Source organism: Agelaius phoeniceus, chromosome 1 (assembly GCF_051311805.1).
Source record: "Agelaius phoeniceus isolate bAgePho1 chromosome 1, bAgePho1.hap1, whole genome shotgun sequence".
Lineage (NCBI taxonomy): Eukaryota > Metazoa > Chordata > Aves > Passeriformes > Icteridae > Agelaius > Agelaius phoeniceus.
In genome coordinates, this window is record NC_135265.1 from 80,073,600 (window position 1) to 80,094,597 (window position 20,998).

Consider the following 20,998-nt stretch of genomic DNA (forward strand, 5'->3'; position numbering starts at 1 on the left):
TTCCAACTTAATCTTTGTAAGGCCCCATTGCATTTTGCACCATCTTAGTAAAAACAAGCAGAACAAGACAGGGAAGCTAATAAAATACAAAAATTCCAAATTTAAATACCTATTCTGAGTTGCCTGAGAGCAAGAAGCTAAAGAGCCAACCTTTCTTCCTTAATATCTATCTTGGCAGGGTGGGGAGGTGTCTGTGTCTGAAAGATTATAGCATGAGAAAACACAGCTACAATATAATTTTTAAGCAAAACTAAATCTGTCCTCTCCAGAATCTTGCCCCTCATATTCCTGACATTCCATTTAAAAAAGTAATTAATAGATTTTGGAACAATACTGCAAAGTTACAAAAAAAAATTCTTGTTCATCTTAGGAGGGGAGAAACTTATACTAGATAACTGAAATTAATAGAAGTGAATTCTTTATTCAGTTCTGCCAGGATCTAAATGTCCCAACTTCAAAACAATTTTTGAAGTGATCTATGAGACAAATACTTCCACGATTTAGTATTGCACAGTTCTTACAATTTTGAGTCATGTTTCTGCATGTGGGAGAGAAAAGATTCAGATTTCTAAAACTGTGCTAGACCAAAGACCACCCAGACCTAGGAGCCAAAGTTAGACATAAATCCATAACTATTAAAATTCTTGAACTAAATAACATTGCACAAATCAATAGGAATTTTATTTACAATATGCATTTTGCATTTAAAAAAATAAATCAGGCTGACTTTCCATACAAATCCTATCTTTGGCAGCTTAGGCACTCTGCCCCACACCAGAATACTCTAACACAATCAAGAAATTGTAGACAGCAAAACCCCATCAATAAATAAACCTGAGGTTGAAACTTCAAAGGTGAGCTCCCACACGACCATGAAAATTCCTAAAGGAGCCTAACTTTGCCTTTTCCTCAGTGTACAATGTGTGCACAGTTTAACTGCTTGGGGTACAGCTGCACCACTAGGATCTGGTTTCTTTAGCCCCACACACAAAGATCATCCTGTTCCCAAAAAACAGCCTCACTGCTCCTCAGATAAATAACACTGCCAGTCTGCAAGGAGTGGAATCATTACCACAGCAGCTCTTTGGACTTAACATTCAGAGTGTTGTTTCCTGTTCTTTACTACCCCTGCTGCCAGCTGCCAGAGACACTTTAAACTCAATCAGTCAGAAATTGTATTGTGCAATGAATTGTGTGAACATTCTTAATTTGAGATTTCCAAGAGCTCCCTTCAAAATACTGGTATTTTTCAACAACAAAAAAACCCCAAACAAACAAACAAAACAAAAAAACCCCAGAAAACAACAACAACAAAAAAAAACAACCCAAAAGAAACAAAAAATCTTGCAACCAATAGCCATCTCCAACTAAACACACTGGCTATCCCACCACCTGGCAAACCTGAGAGAAATATTTTCTGACTGAGGGTGAAGAGATACTTTTATCTGGGTGATTTACAGCATTCCATTCTACTTCTTGGGTAAAACATTTGTTAAGAGCAACTGATAGCAGGACACTGAAGTGCTCAGGCTTTAATTAAAAATATTGGGAAATGAATCATGTATCCAACTATTCAGTCATCCAGGCTAGTATCTAAACAAGTCCTTCCTGTCTCCAGCTTTGCAGAACATGCCCTAGCTGCTGCTCATGCCTACAGTAAGAAGGAATATCAAAAAGCACATGACACAGTAAATTCTCTATCCATCTTAATCATTTGGCTATTATTTACTTGAATTTTTAACTCTGGTCTGTGCTGTAGCCAAGGGATTGGAGCTTAATACCACTTGCAAGAGTGAAGAAGCCTTTCAAATAAATGGTTAGATGTTCAGTGTCCCTGGTCTTCTGTTTATCTGGAAAAGCTTTGGGAAAATTCTGACTCCTTAACACAGTCACCACTGCAGCATGCCAAACCAGCTTGAAAAATCCCAGCCACTGTCAGTAAAACCACAACAAACCAGCTTTAGATAATTCAAACAAAATCTTTTGGATGAGTGTAAGGAATTTTGTTTCACATACATTCAGTACTTAGCAAGGGGTGGGAGGGGGAGAAGGAATAGGCCATGTATCATCTGAACTTTGGAAAAAATACAAAAAGTGTTCCAAGCAAGAAATATTTGCTGTCCTAATGAGACATACTGAAGAAACACTCAGTTTTTTATATTAATTTTATTATACAAGTCACCCTTCATCATTCATTTTTTTCTTTGTTTCCACAAGGGGAAACAGCCGCTTGGTGTGAAAAGGAAATCTGGTCAAAACAAGGTTTAATTTTCCAAACCAGTTTTAGCTGCACATACAGTGGGTTTGGATTCTTTTTAGCATAAATTTCTTATGTAATTATCTTAACTAAAAATGCATGCAGTCAAAGACAAAAGAATATATTCATCAGAATGCTCAGAATACTGAATTGCTCTTGACTTAAAAATTAATTTCTTTTAAGTCACTTGAAAGGAGACTGAAAGGAGTTCTACCAGATCAAACCAGGTCATTAAAAACCCAAAACAAGAAAAGCAAAGCTTTTATAAAATGGGACACGTACTCCTTGTAAGAAGTTCTGATGCTGAAGTTCCACGCAAATGCATCTGGACAAATTACTTCTTTCTGCTGCTTGGTATTACCAAAACACTTTTCTTACTCTACTTCTCCTAAGTTCAAATTGTAAAAATGCTATTTGGTTAGTTACAAAGGTTTACCTCACTGCTGTGTCTCCTCCTTTTGCCTCTGCTCAGTGCTGCTTACCACCCGGCCCTGAGAGAGATCAGCTTATGTCACATGGCCCTTCTAGGTGTGGCAGATGGAGCACAGCCACAATCCAACACTCTGCTGCTCCAGAAAGCAAGAACAGCACATGGGCTCTGAAAGCACCTAAGTGGATTTCAAAGAGAAGCATTTAACACAAAAAAAAAAAAAAAAATTGAATACTTTTACAGCTTCCTTTATTATATTGAAAGATACCTGAGCAAAATTAAGCAGCCTCCTCAATTCCTCTGCACTGCAGCTAACAGGAGAGCAAAACCAGAAATGGGCATTTTCTCTCTCACTCTAAGCCTGGATTTCAGACGCCCTGTTTTTGTAAATCATGACCACAGATTTGTTACTAAGTATGTTTAAGTACATTCAGAGGCTAGCTTTACCATAGGCACAACAGATAGGAGGAGCAAAAAAAAAGGGACTTATTATACTTTGTCTATCAGATGATAAAACAGAGAAACACTTGAAATTGTATAGTGTCAAACAATTCCACAAATGTGAGAGTTTCTGTGTTGTAATTAACAAGTTTTTTATATCTACTCTGAATTATAAATGCAGAATAACTCAGTCCTGAAAAAGGTAAGACATTTCTGTTTGGGTTACACAGAATGTGTTCTACACCCATTTGAAAGAAAATTAGCTCTGAGCCAAAGAAATTAATGTGATCACACCACTGACAAAATTGAAAACTGCAAACGTCCTACAAATTACATCACCACCCCTTGGCAGAACTGAAAATGCAGTTATGAAATAGCCACTCTAAATTTGTACTTTAGATATATCAGTAAATTACTACACTCAGTTAAGACAACAATGCTTCTTTAGGACAGCAACTAAAATTCAGCTCCCAGAAAATTGTTTTAATTGACACAAAATTTTTCCACATTCTCTTTTTCCAGTTAGTTCCTCTTGAATAAAGCATGCCATTGTGGTAGAAGTTTTAGATTGCTAATAATGTTAACAATAACAGAGCAAAGCTTTGTTACTCCCCAAACAGCAAAAGACAGTCAAATGCTGCTACTTTTAATTTACTCCAGTTCTGAAGACTGTAACTTCACATGGTCTTACAGAGGTGATGTGAATGAGCACTGGATCCCATTGCCTGGGCTTTTACTCAAGCAAGCAACCAGGACACAAAGAGAACACATCACACAGCTCCAGGGTACCACCTGCTGTAAACACCAGCTCTTTAGATGTTACTCTGAGACTGTAAACACAGCTCTGAGCCAGTGCTTTCCAGACTGATTCTGGCATGACTATATGTAGTCCTGCCACATCTTTAGGATGAAAGGATAAACACACCTAAGCCTGTTCTACCATATCAACCAGCATTTAAAACACATGTATTTTGTTACTCCTGAGACAATGAGAGAAGTCAGCACAAAATGCACTAGAACCAGCCAAGAACTAAGTTAGGCTATGACAAACTCTCTAAAACAGACTGGCTACTGATATAAAAAATTTAAGGTATATGTTAGCAATTTGGTGGTTTTCACCAGTCAAGTTCTTCCTGTTTAATACCACCTAAAGAATACCTCAATCTAGTCAATCAGTGCCCACCTGTCATGCTGGAGACCAGGGTTCAACTCAGCAATGGGGAGGTGAAGGGTCCCTTCTTCCTTCAAGGGACGTGGTCAGTGGTGCACTTGGCAGTGCTGGGTTAACAGGTAGGCTTGATGATCTTAAACCCTAGCAGCTTTCCTACCTCCAGCATATCTGTAGGTTCTTACATGCACCTAGATTTCCCTGGACCCCAATTTTAAAGCCTCTCCCTATCACTGAGACTTTGAAGCTTATATTAAAGAATGAACGCACACCGAATTAGGTTATGACCACACCCAGCATGGTGCAACAAGCAGAACTGGAGTTTTCACAAGGAGAAATACTTTCTTTGATTCCATGCCATTTCTTACATGGAATAAACATATTTGGGGGCAAAAATTTTCAGCATTTCTGATAGCCCCAAAGGCACTAAGAGGAGTCCAAGACTCCAGGAATTACTTAAAACATACTAAGTCTCTGCTAGCAATTCTAACTTTCAGCATAGGATCACAGGGTAACTCAAGTTCCAAGTGGCCTCAAAACCCCACGCAGTCCAATATTGTGCTCTAAAGGATGGGTCAGTTATGAGATCAGACCAGCACACCTGAGGTGTTGTCCAGTCTGCTCTTGAAAACCTGACACACTTTTAAGCTCCTCTTGTAATGGAGACTATTTCTGCTGCACTGTAAATGGTTAACAGACAGTAGAGGTTGGCCACAGCTGGCTTACAACCACAGGGAAAAATTACAAGATTTTGGTTATCAAGGATAATTTGATATCAAGTTTACCTAAGATGATCTTTACTATTTATGCCTGCATGTCAGTTATGCAAATGCCTTCTGTTGCTATAGGGGTTAAACATTATATATGCATCCTAGAAAATGCAGACTGCAAATTTCTGAAAAGCATTATCAGTATGTTTTCCTGGAATCATTTAATGATTTTATTAACTTATCACAACAGCCTCTTTTACACAGTTTGCTCTAAGAATTCCATTGCTTTTTTGCTTCCTTGTTGGACAATAATAAATTTATGTTCACTAGTTGTTTCAGTTAGAGAAAAACATATTACTATTTGGACTCAATTCAAAACTAGAAGAGAACACAAGCAGGTCCTGAATTGTAATTATACCAATGTCAGTGAATATGCATTCAAAATAGAAGTGAAACATTGCATAATAATGCCATCAATTTAAGAGATGTCAAGGGCCTCTGTAAAAAAGTGACTGTTAGTTATATTAAAAGTGATGCAACATTTCTAGTTTACCAGGCTATTTTACTGTTTGCAGGAAAAGTGAAATGAAGTCAATGGAACACATTCAGCAGCCTCCTCAAAAAAACAGAATTGGAGGAAGTCAGTAGAACCCTAAATCCTGCTGGTTCCACCTGCAGGCACTGATGATGACAGATGATGTGATGTAATGTAATGTGAGGATGTCCCAAAAGGTGCACAAGCTCTAGCCTGCTCCTTAAGGAAAAAGAAGCAGCAAGCAAAATATGGGTAACAAAGGCACCCTTACAAAGTAATTCTCAACGCTTCAGCAATTTTTTTCAAAGTTTGTTAGAACTGAAGAGGGACAAGTTAAGAAAGCAAACAACACTTCAGGATGGTTTTCTACAATTGCAAGATAAAAACAACATTTGCAGGATATGATTTGAGTTTGTACTATATTCTAACCTTGGTTAGAAAAAGAAACTGCTGTCAAAGGAAGGTTAATTGCAAGCAAAGTAACAACTCTCCTGGGAAACCTAAAGCCATCAGAATTGCTGGTTTATATCCACCCTCTACCTCCCAAAGATCAGCTGTGCAAATACATCTGTTCTAAGCAGATACTTTTTATGCACCGACTTCCTTTCCAACTACAATATATAAGAGAAATATATTTGGCAGCTCTCTGGGACCAAAAGTAGATTCAAGTCAGTATTATAAAAATTTCTTTTTCTCAACTGTAATACTGAGCTCCCAAACAGGGCAAAATCCTTTCATTAGCTATGTACGAAAACTCCGGAGACAAATTAACCACGTACTTATGCTCACACATAGAAGTCAGCATGGGAAATATCTCACAAGTCTTCCTGGGCTGCATTATGATAAAAGAATAATGCAGGAGTTAGAGGCAGGTTTATGCAGAAATCAATCCTATGATGTTTCAGAGTACATGTGAACTTGATAGAGAGAACTGAACTAGAAATTCAAATTGTGAGATTCACCAAACCTCCTTGTCTAGTTTAAGATTGCACAATGCTAAGGAAGCAATTCATAGAGACTTTACTATTTATCAAGGCTCAGTTGGAATTTGGCTATTAACTCTATCTGACACAGTTTGGCTATAAAACTCAATGCAAAGATTATTATCTAATGGACCACAGTCAATTGATGACATTTAATTTAAGTTTACTTATGCTCAGATGATGTTTTTAACTGCAAACTCAACTAAAACCACAAGGTGGGAAAGTCAGGACAGAGAATTCTTGTTTTATTTTATACTTCAGCTACTTTATTTACCTGGACTAAGGCACGAGAACATGTTTGAAAAATCACACACGTACAACCTAAATTCAAACCATCCCTGTCACTATTAAACTAGCAGTGCTTTTGAGAAAAATATTTGTGACTAAATGAAAATTTATGATTTATTACACTTTCAAAACAAATGGTAATTGTGAAGTTGAACTTCAGCTATTAAAATGCATGCATCTCTGCTCAAGCTCAAGTCTGGATAATAAATAAGCTGAACTGACACTGCAGCACAGCCTTTACAATTTTTTTCTTAATCAAAACATGTGGACTGTCAAATTAGACTGACTGCTCAGCTTAGCCTCACATGGGCTCCTTGAAAGGCTTTCTATCAGCTGGCTATCTGGATGGGCAGCCTGTTACTTGGAAGTTTTTATGAGGAAGTAATTGATTCATCAAGCAACAGAATTTTTAGATTAAGGTTTGGTATCTTGTAGAACTCCAGCATATTCCTCTATATCACTTTCTGCATGCAATCACACCCGTCTGTGCAACAGCAGCAGCAGCAGATCCCTCTTGCTTTAGTGCCCTGGAAACTCCAGTCCCCACCTTCTGCCACCTGGCCCCCAGGCAGCACAGCAGAGCACGTCCCCCAGCAGCTCATTGTTAGGAGTTACTTTCCCCTCTGGCCTGGGCTGTAACTCATTTCCTGCAGCTGCAAACGCTGTCAGGCAGTCTCACAGGCTGAGCTTTGGCTCTGAGCCACGGGTGGGGATCCTTTTTCCTTGCACATGGCCTAAGCTTCACTTGCTTGCAGTCTCAAAACAGCAAATCCTCCCCTTCCACAGCCTCCCTCTGCTCCTAAGCAAACAATTGCTGCTGCCCAAGTCATTCTTCTTTTCTTCCACTACAAACCAGGAGTCCTCCTTCAGTTATTCAAACTGGATGCTCATTTTGCTGGATCAAATTCTCCTCCTGATACATAGAGCTTTCCTCTTCCTGTATTGAACAGTATTTAGACTCAACATGAAACACTCCCTTTCTCGAGCATAGTTTTCAAAGATCTCAATCACACATGAGACTTTTACCTTTACTCTGTCCCTTCTCCTTTCACTGAGAACTGGTATTCTGAATAGGATGCAGCTGTGTGACAGCAAACTTACTTAATGTAACAAATTCAAAATTATTTAAGCCCATTCAGTGGCCTCAGTTATAAAATCTCTCTTTCTTCTTGGGAAATATCTCTAAGTCATCCACACAATTTCTGTCTTCCTTAATTCTTGAACAGAGGGTCCCTAGAGCAATTCAAGAAGAGCCCTGACACCTGCCCTACATCAATCCTTCCCATGTTGCAGATATAGAAAATGGCTCACTCCACAGTAATTTGAACGAATTTGTCAACCTTTGTCTTGCAAAGGCATTTGATCTGCCTTATTATTTTAAGATTATTTGAGAGAGACCTCATTTCTGTGTTTATGGCTGCAATCAGGATGGCATCCTCAGAGCAAAATCAAAAGCCAGTATTCAGTACATGAACTGTGTGTGGTTTGGCACCGTGTTACTGAGACATCATCTACCTCTCAGATTTGAACCAACCTATACAGATTTCTGGATTATGTGATGGTGTAAAACAGGCAAACACTGTACCTTCAGGTAAACAAAAGACTTCTGTGGTCAAGTTTTGAAACAAACAAATAGTAATGTGAATTGGTAACTAGACGTGGTCCCCCCAAAATCTTGTAACTTAAAGGAGACATTAATTTAAGCCTCATAATCAATGAGGCTTGTTGCAGCCTTTGTATCTCTCCAAATAGTAGCTCCAACAGAATGGGTATGAAGGACTATCACAAATTCTTCAGAAGTCATCACAGATTCAGAAAAGACAATAAACTTGTGATCTAAACAGGCAAGAATTCACAAACAATTTTAAATAGCTGCCAGTTTTTCTGATCTTGCATGTTCATTTTCATTACACTGAATCCTGTCCCCTGCCCTTTACCCAAAGCTCTGTGGCAATGTAAATGCCCTGAAAAGAAAAGAAAGAGGACTGCACTCATTAAATAGGATGTACCCTAGAAGGAAAAGAAACCCATGTTAAAAAACAGAGAAGCACCAAATAAAACAACAGGAATGATCTTTCTCCCCCACACCCAAAAACATGTGGGAAATCATTACAAAAAAAATGTTGCCTTATGCATTACTTGTGAAAAACATGTTCTTCCAGAGCTAGTGATTTATTTTTGTAGAGTGCACCAACTGTTATTCAGCCTCTTCACTACTCCCTTGTTCCTCTTTTCCCCCTATTATAAAAGGGATTTAGATGTTTTTAAAAAATATATTCATCTGTGAACTGCACATCAAATGGACTGAATGACCCAAATAACTTGCAAAAATAGATTTGATGTCCAGCAGAGCAAGAGGTCAGGAACTTGCAATCAACTCTCCCCCTAAGTTATTATTCATGTAGTGAATATCTTTTCTGGGCAATGCTTTTCTCATATTCTTAACAAAGTGTTTATTACCTTAACGACAATAAAATTTTAAAGATGGAAGATATTATGAATGTATTTTTTTAATCCAGTCATTAAATGATTACATGGCTTCAATAATACACATTCTTAAAGGAGAAGCAATACCTACACTTCTAGGCAAGTAATGAGGGTCATTTTTGAGGCTGAGAATAAAACAACAATACCTTTCATGGTTGACAGATAATGTGTGGACAGACAAGGAATGGCCAAATCAACTGTTAGAAATAGGCTTCACTGAACATATTTGCTTCTTTAATAATCATGCATGTTTTCCTACTTTGGATAATAATTTGAGATTATTTAAGGTATTCAGTATCACCCAACATTTCTGTACTCAGGGATGAAATGTGGTTTGACACACCATAAGAACTAGCTGTCAATTAGGAGAAGTTTGCCATTTCAAAACTTTGAAGTTCATTTCACCTCTGATATGCTGCAGCTTTCCTGTTTTTTCCTTTTTTTTTCCTGTTTTGTTGCCAAGTGGTGCTACTGATAAACACTGTTGAGAAGATCAAAACTGTAGGGTCCATAGATACAGAAAGGAGTACAAAACTCTTTAGCACGCTATCTGTATAACCTAAGCACTCTACACACCCAAGTAGCCAACCCCACCACTTCTGATGGTGATCACCTCCTCCTTTCCCCTGCAATACATAAAGCCTCTCTTTGCCTCAGCCTCTCCTAAGAGCTTGTCATGTCAGACATGCAAAAATTCCAGACTCACAGTCCATGAACTGTACAGAATTACTCAGGCTTGATGCTCACACTGTAAGCCTCACAGAGGACATGTATTTTCAGACCAAAAAAATCCTAATTTGTTTAATCTCTCAAAAACTCTGAAGTTTTACTGAATTATTGTCCAAAAAAGGAAAAGAAAATCTCTACTGTAAAGACTGAAGGTACTTAATAAAGTACTAGAAATCTAGGGAGGACATGAAAAATTATCCAGCCAAGAACATGGACTAACTTAAAATTATGTAAGTCGCTCATTTGTTCTTTGTTAGAGGATTAGTAGTGTTTTTTAGGAATTCATACCTCAATCAATACCCACAATGAACAATTCTGAGAAGATCATCTAATTGTTTTTCCATTCTTCTGATTAGCATATTCCCTGATGCTTTATTTAATGAAATGCAGCACTTAAGAATGAATAATTGGTTTGTGGGATTGTTTGAGGTACTTTTCACTATGGGGGGAAAAAGAAAATCAAAGCATTCCACTGGTTTTGCTTAATTTTTATAATCCTTTAGTGAAATGAAGACTATCAATCTCTTTCAAGCAATAGAAATATGAAGTAGGGACCAAAGTGAAACAAATCCAGTGGTTTCAAGTGCCTTGTCTACCCTTTTCCCCCCCCTCCAATCTACTTAACATTATGTAACAGCTTGCATGTTCAAGGCAGTTCACACTCCCTTCAGTCACACGCAGGGGAAGCTTTACAAATGAAACATCCATCTCCTAAAGCCTGACACCCAGCAATGTGGGAATAAACAATTAGCAGCTGCTTTTTATCAGTTGGGATTAGGATGGCATACCATAACATCCCACAGGAAGCCTGTGGCAGGGACAGAAGGCACTTCTGAGGCTGCATTCAACCCTGCAAATTATGCTCATTCTAGCAATGGCTTTCTCTTCTTCTTCAGTGTCAGTGATTAATCTAATTAATTAATGCTCTTTACTTCAAAGCACCATGTTAAACAAAGTAAAGTATCCTTGAAATGCTCTGCCCCATTTTCCCTAAACAAACTCTGAAGAAAAAAAAGCAATACAGGTCATGTCCACTGATTCGATTAAAGAGGTTACTTTTGTAACTTCTCAAACACAAAACCAGCTCTGTCTGTCCATTGGGATTCTGAAAGGGTCAAGGTATTTCATATTATGTACACATATATACATATAGTCCAATACAATCTGCCTCTCCTAATAAAATTGCATTCAAAGGTGAAGTCCCTAAACTCCAAAGGAAATTTATCAGTTCTTGTGTTGTTAAAAAAAAAATCCAGATTTCACCCCCTAGTCCAAGAAGAAAAAAGTTTTAGTGTTACTCAACTATATTTTCCGATTTTATCATCAGAACATCTGCAAGCTTTCCTTATCCAAATTATTGTAGGACACAAAATGACAAAAGACTACTCCAACTATACAGCTCAATCCTTCAAACTGCCCCCCCCAAGCCCCCAGTCACCCTGCATTCAGGAAGCTCCTGCTGTGCCTGCCCCTAATGTAAGAAACACAGACTCACCCCTGTTTTAGTCAAGCATATTTATACAGTGACTTAAAAAATGGGGAAAAAATTGTAATAGCTGGAATGGACTGAATAATTCAAAAAATTGTGGTTACATTTATGAAAAACTTTCCAAAACCAAGAATTTTGTGTTTTGGAGGACAAGTTTTCCCCAACATCACTTGTCTACTAACCTTATTACCTGCAATAAGAAACTCTTTAAAATGCATCTTTTCCCATGTGATGAAATGTCTTCTAATTAACTATTTTTCTGGTTTTTTTCCCCTCCTCTCTTTTTGTAAGCTTACATTTTTTTTCTGTTCACAGCCTGCAAACTCAAGTAGCTGCAAATGAGGCAAGCAAGCATTTTCTCTAATAATAATCTACTTTTTGAGCCTGGATAGTTTACAGAGGCAAAAGATTAGAGCACACTAAAACCCTAAAACCTTTCAAAAAGCATCAGATTTTTCTTGCACCCTTCAGGGGAATATTCTTTCATGCATCTGAAAAAAAACCAAAGTAAGATTTCAGAGATGCTATGGGAAAAAGTGTGCCAGTGCTACTCTGAAAAAACAATTTGTGTGCCAGGGCATATGGAGGAGTGTATTTACCTTTTCCATTGCTGAACCTTCATGACTTCTTACTGCAGGACTTCTCAGGAAACATTGATAATCCATTCCAGAGATTTTCTTCCCTCCCCACTTTCAGCACTTCTCAGGTATAGATTTTCCTATCACCGCAGCTTGATCTAATATGATATATAACTCTTCACCAAGATATAATTTGCTTAAACTTCTTCTCTATCTTCAGCCACATTTTCCCTTAATGCTGAGAACTGCCAACTGCTTATTCTTGGAAAAGACAGAGTGGTTGCTGAAAAGGAGGCAGTGCAGAACACTGAAGCTGCCATATGCACGGCACTGTTCATGACCCAAACCCCATGCTGCAGCCATGATATTTTCTGAAGAATCCTTCCCTTTGGATTTTTCCTCCTGAGAAGCTGAAAGGCCTCAGGAACAACATGCAAACAATGGTTATCTGCTGCTGTGGAATGCAACAGGTGGATCTGTGATTGGTCTCATGTGGTTGTTTATAATTAATGGCCAATCACAGTCAGCTGGCTCGGACTCTCTGTCCGAGACACAAACTTTTGTTATCATTCCTTCCTTTTCTATTCTTAGCTAGCCTTCTGATGAAATCCTTTCTTCTATTCTTTTAGTATAGTTTTAATATAATATATATCACAAAATAATAAATCAAGCCTTCTGAAACATGGAGTCAGATCCTCATCTTCTCCCTCATCCTAAGGCCCCTGTGAACACCGTCACAGCACGCTGCTGATGTCTAGGCTTTGTGCCCATCACTCCTTACCTTTGTGGTTAAAAATGCCCTCCATCTCCATGCTGCTGCGAGAGTGGGCGATGCAGAGGGAGCCGCAGGGGACCAGGCCTTCCGCAGCTGGGGAGCGATCCGTGGTTCGCACCAGGCACCAGTCGGGCTTGTCATGGGGCCTCTCCAGGACCTCCACGGTCTGCCCACGGCGGATGGTCAGCTCGTTGCTGTTGCAGGCAGTGAAGTCGTGGATCACCACTGTCAGCTCGCACCCACCAGACAACTGCCAGGGGAGAGAACAAGGAGAAGCCGGATGAACGCTCGTTATCAAACCATCCGTCACGCACCGGTACCTATTTAGGACTCCTGGCAGGATTTGTATTTTGGATGAGATAGCAGGCTTCTGGAACTTTCCACATCAAGAAGAGAGCGTTTCAAAATCAGGCAGTTCTGGTGTTTTAGAACAGATTTCTAACTCTGCTTGTCTCTGCCTATTGTTCAAAGCACACTGGTTGTGACAGTGCTGGGCGGAGGATTTAAGCAGCTTTTCTTGCTAGACTGCTCTGTATCCAAAAGCTGAAGTAGCAGTCGCTTCTGAATATATTTTATGGGTGATAATTAGCAAAAAAAAGGTCAGATATTACTAAATGCAGTCACCCATGAGCTTTGTTATCTTTCAAATTCAAGAGAGAAAGAGGTAGTTTTTTCAAATGAGCTCACTGCCTTATTCCTACCCTACTCACAGTTTACACACACAGGTCACAAAATCATCCAGGACACATACACAATTGTAGAAGTCATCATAAAGTTCTTCACAAAACATTCCCAAAGACTTAATTATTTAACAGAAAATTCACACAGGCTTACATCTTTCACATTTTTGTTGGTTTCCCCAAATAAAACTGCACAAACTTGAATTAAAATCATGCAAGCTTAGGGTTTTCCTCCCCCTCTTCAAAACACTTTATTAGAATAACTTTGCCTAAGCTTTAGTTTCCTCTCTTTGATTGTTACATCTGCTTTGATGTGAAATGAAAATTATTATCAGAACTTTGCAAAGTTCCCAAGATTGCTCAGTGCCAAAGCACCCATCCAACTTAAGCAAGCAGTCCTAGAATTCCTTCTTCCTTATGGCAACAGCATTCCAGGCTACTTCAGTTTTTTATGTGTGACCATTTCTATAGCTTCAGTGCAACATTCATACCAGATCTCAGCTGGTATTCAACTTCTGTGAATTCAGTAATTTTGAACCAAGCCAGTAAACTCCTTCAGCTCAGTGAGGTAATCTTGCAATGCTCTACACTGACAAAGGAGGACCAATACCCTGTGAGAATTCCAGCTGCATCACATCTAGAAGCAAGTGCCACACCAACACACTGAACAGACCCTGCCACGTTGCTTTTGACTGTTTCATGGCTGCCAGCTACATCCCATGAGCTTCAGAAATAGGAGATAAGAGACTGCATTGTTTCTTATTTATTAGTTTTCATTACAAGCTTGGAATGGAAACAGTACTGGACAAACTTTTCGAGGAAAATGCTATTTGTTATCAAGCAAGAATTTCAGAGCAAATGACAAAACCAGCAAAACCCAGTAAGAATCAAAGGACAATTCCAACCTTCTCTTCCTCAAGTCTGCAACGAATGACAGAACATAATTCCTAGCAGATGGGCTGCAGTAACTCCATAGCTTTCCCATGGTGTCTGCCTGCTAATCTCACTGGCTAGCATTGCTTGTGTGTGCTTACAGAGGAGCTGAAGTTTTCTTGAGGGAATGCTGGGGCCAAGAAGGGCAGAAAACCCTCATACATCTAGTGTTTAAGGAAGATGAATCAGGTTGTACCTGTTTAGATACAGGCTAAAAATTGCTTCTACCCTGTCTCTTCGGACAGCCCCAATACACAAATTACAGGGGGGGTACACCTTCAAAACATGTAACCTCCTCCCTCATTAAAACATGTTTCCTGTTCCCTTACACTCCCTTTTTCAGTCCATGCAAAGCTATGCAAAGGGGAAAAAGTAAAGAGCTTTCCCTTGTTTTCTGGTATTGATTTATGTTACAGCCTTTGTCAGACCAACTCAGAAACAATTGAAACCATCTGTATGCCTGATGGGGACTAACAAAAAAAGCTGATGAAGTATGACTTCACAAGGTGTATAGGGCAGACCAAATTTTTCTCAGGAGTCCATATCCCATCCAGTGAAAGCAGAGTAACAAGCTGACACTTTCCAGAAACTTCATTTCATCCTTATATTTCCTCCTAAATACCTACAGGAGCATATCCTTGGTGCTGTTTGCTTTCCTGACCCCTCACTTCCTACAAATAGAGATTAAGGTGTATTTTTTGTGACTGGTGCAATGGCCACATGTTTTGGTAATATAGCTTTTCTTTCTTCTCTTTCCCCTAATAAAACAAAAGAAGTAGGATCTCAGATTTTATGTTTTCTAAGTATTTTATACAATATTAAGCTAAAGGAAAAATCAAATGAAGGTTGTCAGTGGCCATGTGAGATGGCCAAAGTACACAAAATGCCTAGCTTTTTCAGATAATGTTATAATCAGATATCCTAGCTGGCCAGTGTTCCACTGAAATTCAATGCTCATTCACACTTAAGTATAGTATGTAAGACACTTCTTGCTCAGGGTTGTTACGTCCACACCATCCTCAAACATGCACCTATGCTGCTACATGCAACTTAGTGCAGAACTTTTCCACTATTGCTAAGACACTAAAACCAATGATTACTGTACCCAGCACACACATATGGCACTTGGGAGAGCTGAGCAAAAAAAGCATTTACCAATTTTCCCTTCCTTTGGGTTAACTTCCCTTCTTTCTGCCTACTACAGTAGTGGTTAGGAAACACTTCTTTCCTCTTTGTTTCCTTGCTCAGTTTCTCTCCACAGCACACTTTGTGAAAGCAGTTTCATCTTTCACACTGATTAAATGCAGTTGGACAGCAGGGAGTGTCTGTGATTAAGAGCGTTGCTCAACAGCTGTTGTTGGACAGCTTTGGCAAGGCTCTCCAGGCTAGCTGCAGGGAAGAGTGAGAGGCACAGCAGAAACTGGGAGACTGACTTGCACTGAAGGGAAAAGAGTTGCAAACCATCAAAATCCAAATTTAGGCTGAACAAAGGCTTTATATACTTTATCCATCCGTCTCTAGAAACCTTTTATGTAAACTGAATTAATCATGCATGATAAAAATAAATGATGCTATGTCTGAAACATGGAAACTGGAGAGGCAGAGACGAGATGAGACACAAAAGCCAGACAGAAACAGAACTGCAGATTACAAAAAGGCACAAGGTTTAATTAAACAGCTTATCATGGGACATAGTGCCTTGCAGTTGCTGAAATTAATGTTAACCATCTTCATTCACGTCTCTGGGGCCTTTTAGTCACTGTCGCTGGTAGAGAGAAAGAAAAAACCAAACGACACAAACACGTGAGCACTGACTGAGTACATTCTTAGCATAGGTTTGCTGAAGTCAGGGACACCACACTAAGTGGTCCATCTGCCACCACTACCTGCAAGCACCATGGCTGACTAGATATTCCAGAGCCTTTACATCAGGCCATACAACATCCTCTCAGGACTGCAAATGAAATTTAATTTTCCATGGTAATTTTACATTAAGAAGAAGGGAAAGCAAAGAGAAGCTAACAAGATTTCTCAATTATTTCAAGCAAAAAAAAAAATCTTTAATCCCTGTTTAAAATGGAAACAAATGCAGTCTGGCAGAAAATAAATGGGACAGCACAAAAGTTCTGCCTCAAATAAAGAGCAATTTGCTTTGACCAGGTAGTTGTCCAGACTTGGTTTCCGACTCTGAAAGGAGGTGTGTGCTCAGAGCCATGTCTGCTTTTTTTGTTGACATTTTTTTCTACTGATTGGAGCCTTTTCTCTTCCGGAGACTCAGCTGGCAGAACTAAATACTTGGTCGTCTCCTGCTGCTTCAGTCCTTTTTCTGTCTTTCAAAGAACTACACACAAGCTTAAAGAAGCATGAAAATGAAATACAACTTCACAAAGACAGTAATACAAAGTGTTACCAGCTGGGAACAAAAGACAATTTCTTAAAAATAAAGTATTGCTCTACTGACCACCCACAGCAGCTAGCATGATTCCTACTATTTAGGATAGCAATCTATGACAGTTCTTCTGAAAGCCTCTCATGTTCTCAGATATTAGTTTGGATTATTTCATGTTTCTACCAGATCACTGAATAAAGCATGAAAAAAACCTATCAGACCTCCACTGTTTCCTCAGCCTCCCTATTTAATTTCCTATGCACTGGATCAAGTTCAAAAGACAATGTTAAAAATGAGATGAGGCTGATGAAAGACCAAATGAATGGTCCAAGAATCTCTTTTATCTGTTAGCCACCTAAAATGCTGGCTACACATCTACAGAATGTGAAGGGAAGGAATGCTGTGAAAGGTGAAGGGCAAAATATTTACTGAGAAGGGTACAATGAGAGAGCACTCATGCAGAAAACTGAGATGCTTTGATGGACTAGAAATCCCTCTCTCAAAAATTATGTATTTCACACTGGATTCCATTATAGCTTCCAATGCTTCAGGATGGGTCAGCACTATTGATGTAAATATTTAGCATGTCTTGCAATATGAAGATACACCCCATAATAATAAAAAAAAGTCCAGAAAGGGATCTTAAATGACCTAGTCCACTTCATTCCCATCCTCTAGAGCATGATCAACCACAACTGTGTGAATCCTTAACATTCATCCTAACTGTTCTCACAGAACTCCAGTTATGGAGATTCCCCAGCCTTCAGAATTACTCTGCTCTAGGTTTTCACATCTTCATACCCATAAAAAGTATTATTACAATCCTTTTTAAAAATAAGTCATTCAATTTCATCCCATCCACTTAAAACATAGGTAAAAGACCTATGTTTAGTAACTCTGTGCAGTAGTCTTTTTTCCCCACCTGAAGACCTAAAGTTCTTCCTCCTGCCTTTTTTTCCCCTTTAGACTTGTTAGCCCCCATTTTTTTCCTTGCCCTGTAAGTTAGGTTTAGTAGACTTCTAATCAATCTTTTTCTTCTTTCCCTCAGAATTCTTTCAATGGACCACTGATTTTCCAAAATTCTGTACTCTAAACTGTAACTCAATTGTTACAGTGTCTAATGTAAGCTTTATGAGTTCTGAGTAAAGAATGAGGACTTAGTGTCCTCAACATCCCATTTCTATAAGCCAATATATTGCTGCTTTCCTTGCCCTCCCAGATGCATCACACAGCAAAATAATAAACATCTTGTGAGCCTCTGTAGCTTCTAAATCATCCTCTCGAAAACTGTTTCAAATTCTCAGTTTTCATTAGTTAACTATTTCTACCTATTAATATAAACTCAAATGTGTTCCTATTAAATTGCATAGAATTTTAGCAGTTAATTTTCCCCACTGCCAAGATTATTCTGAATTCTAATTCTGCCTTCCAACACTGTTTTCAGATGACATGAGGCTGGGAAGGATATCAATGTCAGCTTTATAAGCATATGGTCTATTGCATCATCCCAGTCATTACTGAAAAGCAGCATTGCAACAGTGGAGCCAGCAATCAAAAGTTAAAATTCTAGCCTAAAAAGCAAGGGTGGAGAAGAAAAATGCTAATCATAAAGTTATTCTCTATTGTTATGGCAATTACAATTATGTCAGAAAACAGGATGCAAGGAAAGAGGTTCATCTGGACAATATTCAACCACTTATTATCATGGTTAAGGATTTTCAGCTCTTTCAAAGTATATCTCTGAGGAGGTGAGAAAGAATATTGACATTTGGATAAAGGACTTCATTCTTGATATACTCCCTGTATAACAGTTTAGCACTTCTAATCAAAACATTTATTTTAAAAGAATGAACTGTCTGAACATATAATTGGAGGAAGTAAAGAATGGCTTTAGTTGGCTGTTGATTAATATAACATGTTTGATATTTTTTTGTCTTTTTCTCAACCTCAATAACAGATACACATGAACAGAAAACTGTTCAGCAAGAGCTTAATAAGTAATATAGCACTAAACACTTCTAATACTTAATTATTACTGGTTTTAATTGCTTGATATTTTTAAATGTTTCTTGGTTTGGAATCCCATCTCAGTTAGCTACCTGCTCCAAATTTGACCAAGGAGTTCCACTGCTTCCTCTGGCTAACCACATCAACAGCACTTTAAATCTGTACAACTGTTTTACTCCATTTCTGTAAGATATTCACACACACTTCAAGCTTCTAGGCTAAGAGGGCAGAGTCGATTTTAAACCCCAAGTGGACTGCAGCTAATGAATTTTCAACATCCAACGTGAGAGATTACCTCAGACTCAGCAATGGTGTTAAGACACCCTGCAGATTTCACTGGCCACTTTCTTGTTACTGTTCCTTAATAATTTTTATTTTGTATTTTTAAACAGATTAAAGATTTTCTCAATGTATGTAGCAAACCAAAGCATACAACAGAAACATCAAACAAAGCTACACTGCTAATTCACACACTTTTTAGAAGTGCACAATAGTAAATTCCTTCCTTGGACATAAAACACAGCCCAAGTAACTTCCAGGGAGTCATCAGCTTGTTTTTCTTGGCAAAGAAAAGTCTAACAAAAATTTTATGCACAAAAGCAAGATCTCAAAAATACTTTAAATACAACACTACAGTCACTAATCACACCTAAAACCTGTCAGGAAAATACTGAAAAGTGTTCTCCATTTCTCCTTCCTTCCATTCCTCCTCCTTTTAACTCCTGTTGAACAGGTTGTTGGTAAGACTCCTCCTCATGTCAGACTGGAAAACAATCCTGAGGGCATTCTGCTTGGCCACCTTTCTCAGCAATTCTCAGACTATGCATGAAATATTCCTGTGAGGGGCATCAGGAGACAATGATGCTATGCATCCTAGTGAACAGCGCATCACAAGCAGAAGGGTGTTGGCTCTGCATGGCAGGGATGGACTGCATCACATCCACCCTGTGTGAACACAGCCTGGTGTCTCAGCCAACAACCAGGGAAATCACAGACAGTCTTGTTCTAGGGTCACAGGTTACCTAAACTCTTCTCTTAAGAACTGTTTGCTAGCATACAAAACTCAATGTTTTTAAATCCCTAAATAGTTAAGTAAGAATGCTAAGAATAAGACAGCAGAATAAAAGTCACCATAAGAGTTCTTCCTCTAACCAACTGTTCTTCTCACAGGTATCTTTAGAAGAAGCCACTATCAAACTACAGACCAACCTTACTACAAATGCACAAAGTCAAAACATAGGCTGTTCTTGACAAATACAAGAGCAACCTAAGCACTTAGTATTTCCCTCCTCCTGTCTGCTTCTCTACATGGAAAAATCAATGGAGTTTGAGCAACATGTGAAAATAGAGAAAACTCACTGAGTTTAGGTGATGATGGAAATGGTGTAAATATTATTCTGAGAACATATTAATTTAGCTACCCTGAAGAATACTGTTTTTTTATCTGCATATTCTGAATGGCTCATCAGAACAATTTTATCCAAGGAGGTAACTGACTAGAAATCCCTAGCCAAACTTTAAAGTAGTTTGGTAGGCATCGTCAGTGTTTTAATTCATTCTTCTGTTTGACAAACTTTTATTATCCATCTCTACCTCCCTCCAGGGTCCTAACACTTCTCACTTGCCAAAAAAACTTGTTCCAATTCCAAGTAACACACACATTTTGGAAACTTTTTTATTCTTTTGACACTTATCTTTCTTCCACCCAGGGGAAACTCTGGCTGTGTATCCTTATGGTACAACCCAGCCAGAATCTACAGGCAGAGAGGGAGGAAAGGAAACACCAACACTAGTGCGAAATGACAGTTTGGTGCGTTACCTCTGGACAATTCCATCAGCTTTCATGCAGAAAGTGAAAACCTACTCCCTAACCCATAAACACTGGAGAGTACTTTTCCTTTACAACAGTAACTCTGTGGTGATCACCAGCCTCAAGCCAACATGAAAAGCAGATGGCATGCTTTCAGGAAGGCTGAGATTAACATCAAGAAAAATTCTGTGCATTGCTATCTAATTTTATGGAAAATAAAACTTTCATTTTAAACTGGGTCAAATCTTTGAGCAAACTGCGGAACAGAGGGGACCAAAATGGTTTCAAATTGGCACAAACAATCTCTTC

The 20,998-nt window shown here is 38.7% G+C and overlaps 1 protein-coding gene across 3 annotated transcripts in view; it reads right to left on the minus strand.

Annotated features, from left to right (window-relative positions):
* Window positions 1-20,998, minus strand: part of TRIO (trio Rho guanine nucleotide exchange factor) — a 244,329-nt gene that overhangs the window by 54,684 nt on the left and 168,647 nt on the right. For all 3 annotated transcript variants that reach the window (XM_077182117.1, XM_077182122.1, XM_077182130.1), the window contains exon 34: window positions 12,877-13,120. In XM_077182117.1, coding sequence (XP_077038232.1) covers window positions 12,877-13,120 — 244 coding nt within the window. The remainder of the gene's footprint in view (window positions 1-12,876; window positions 13,121-20,998) is intronic.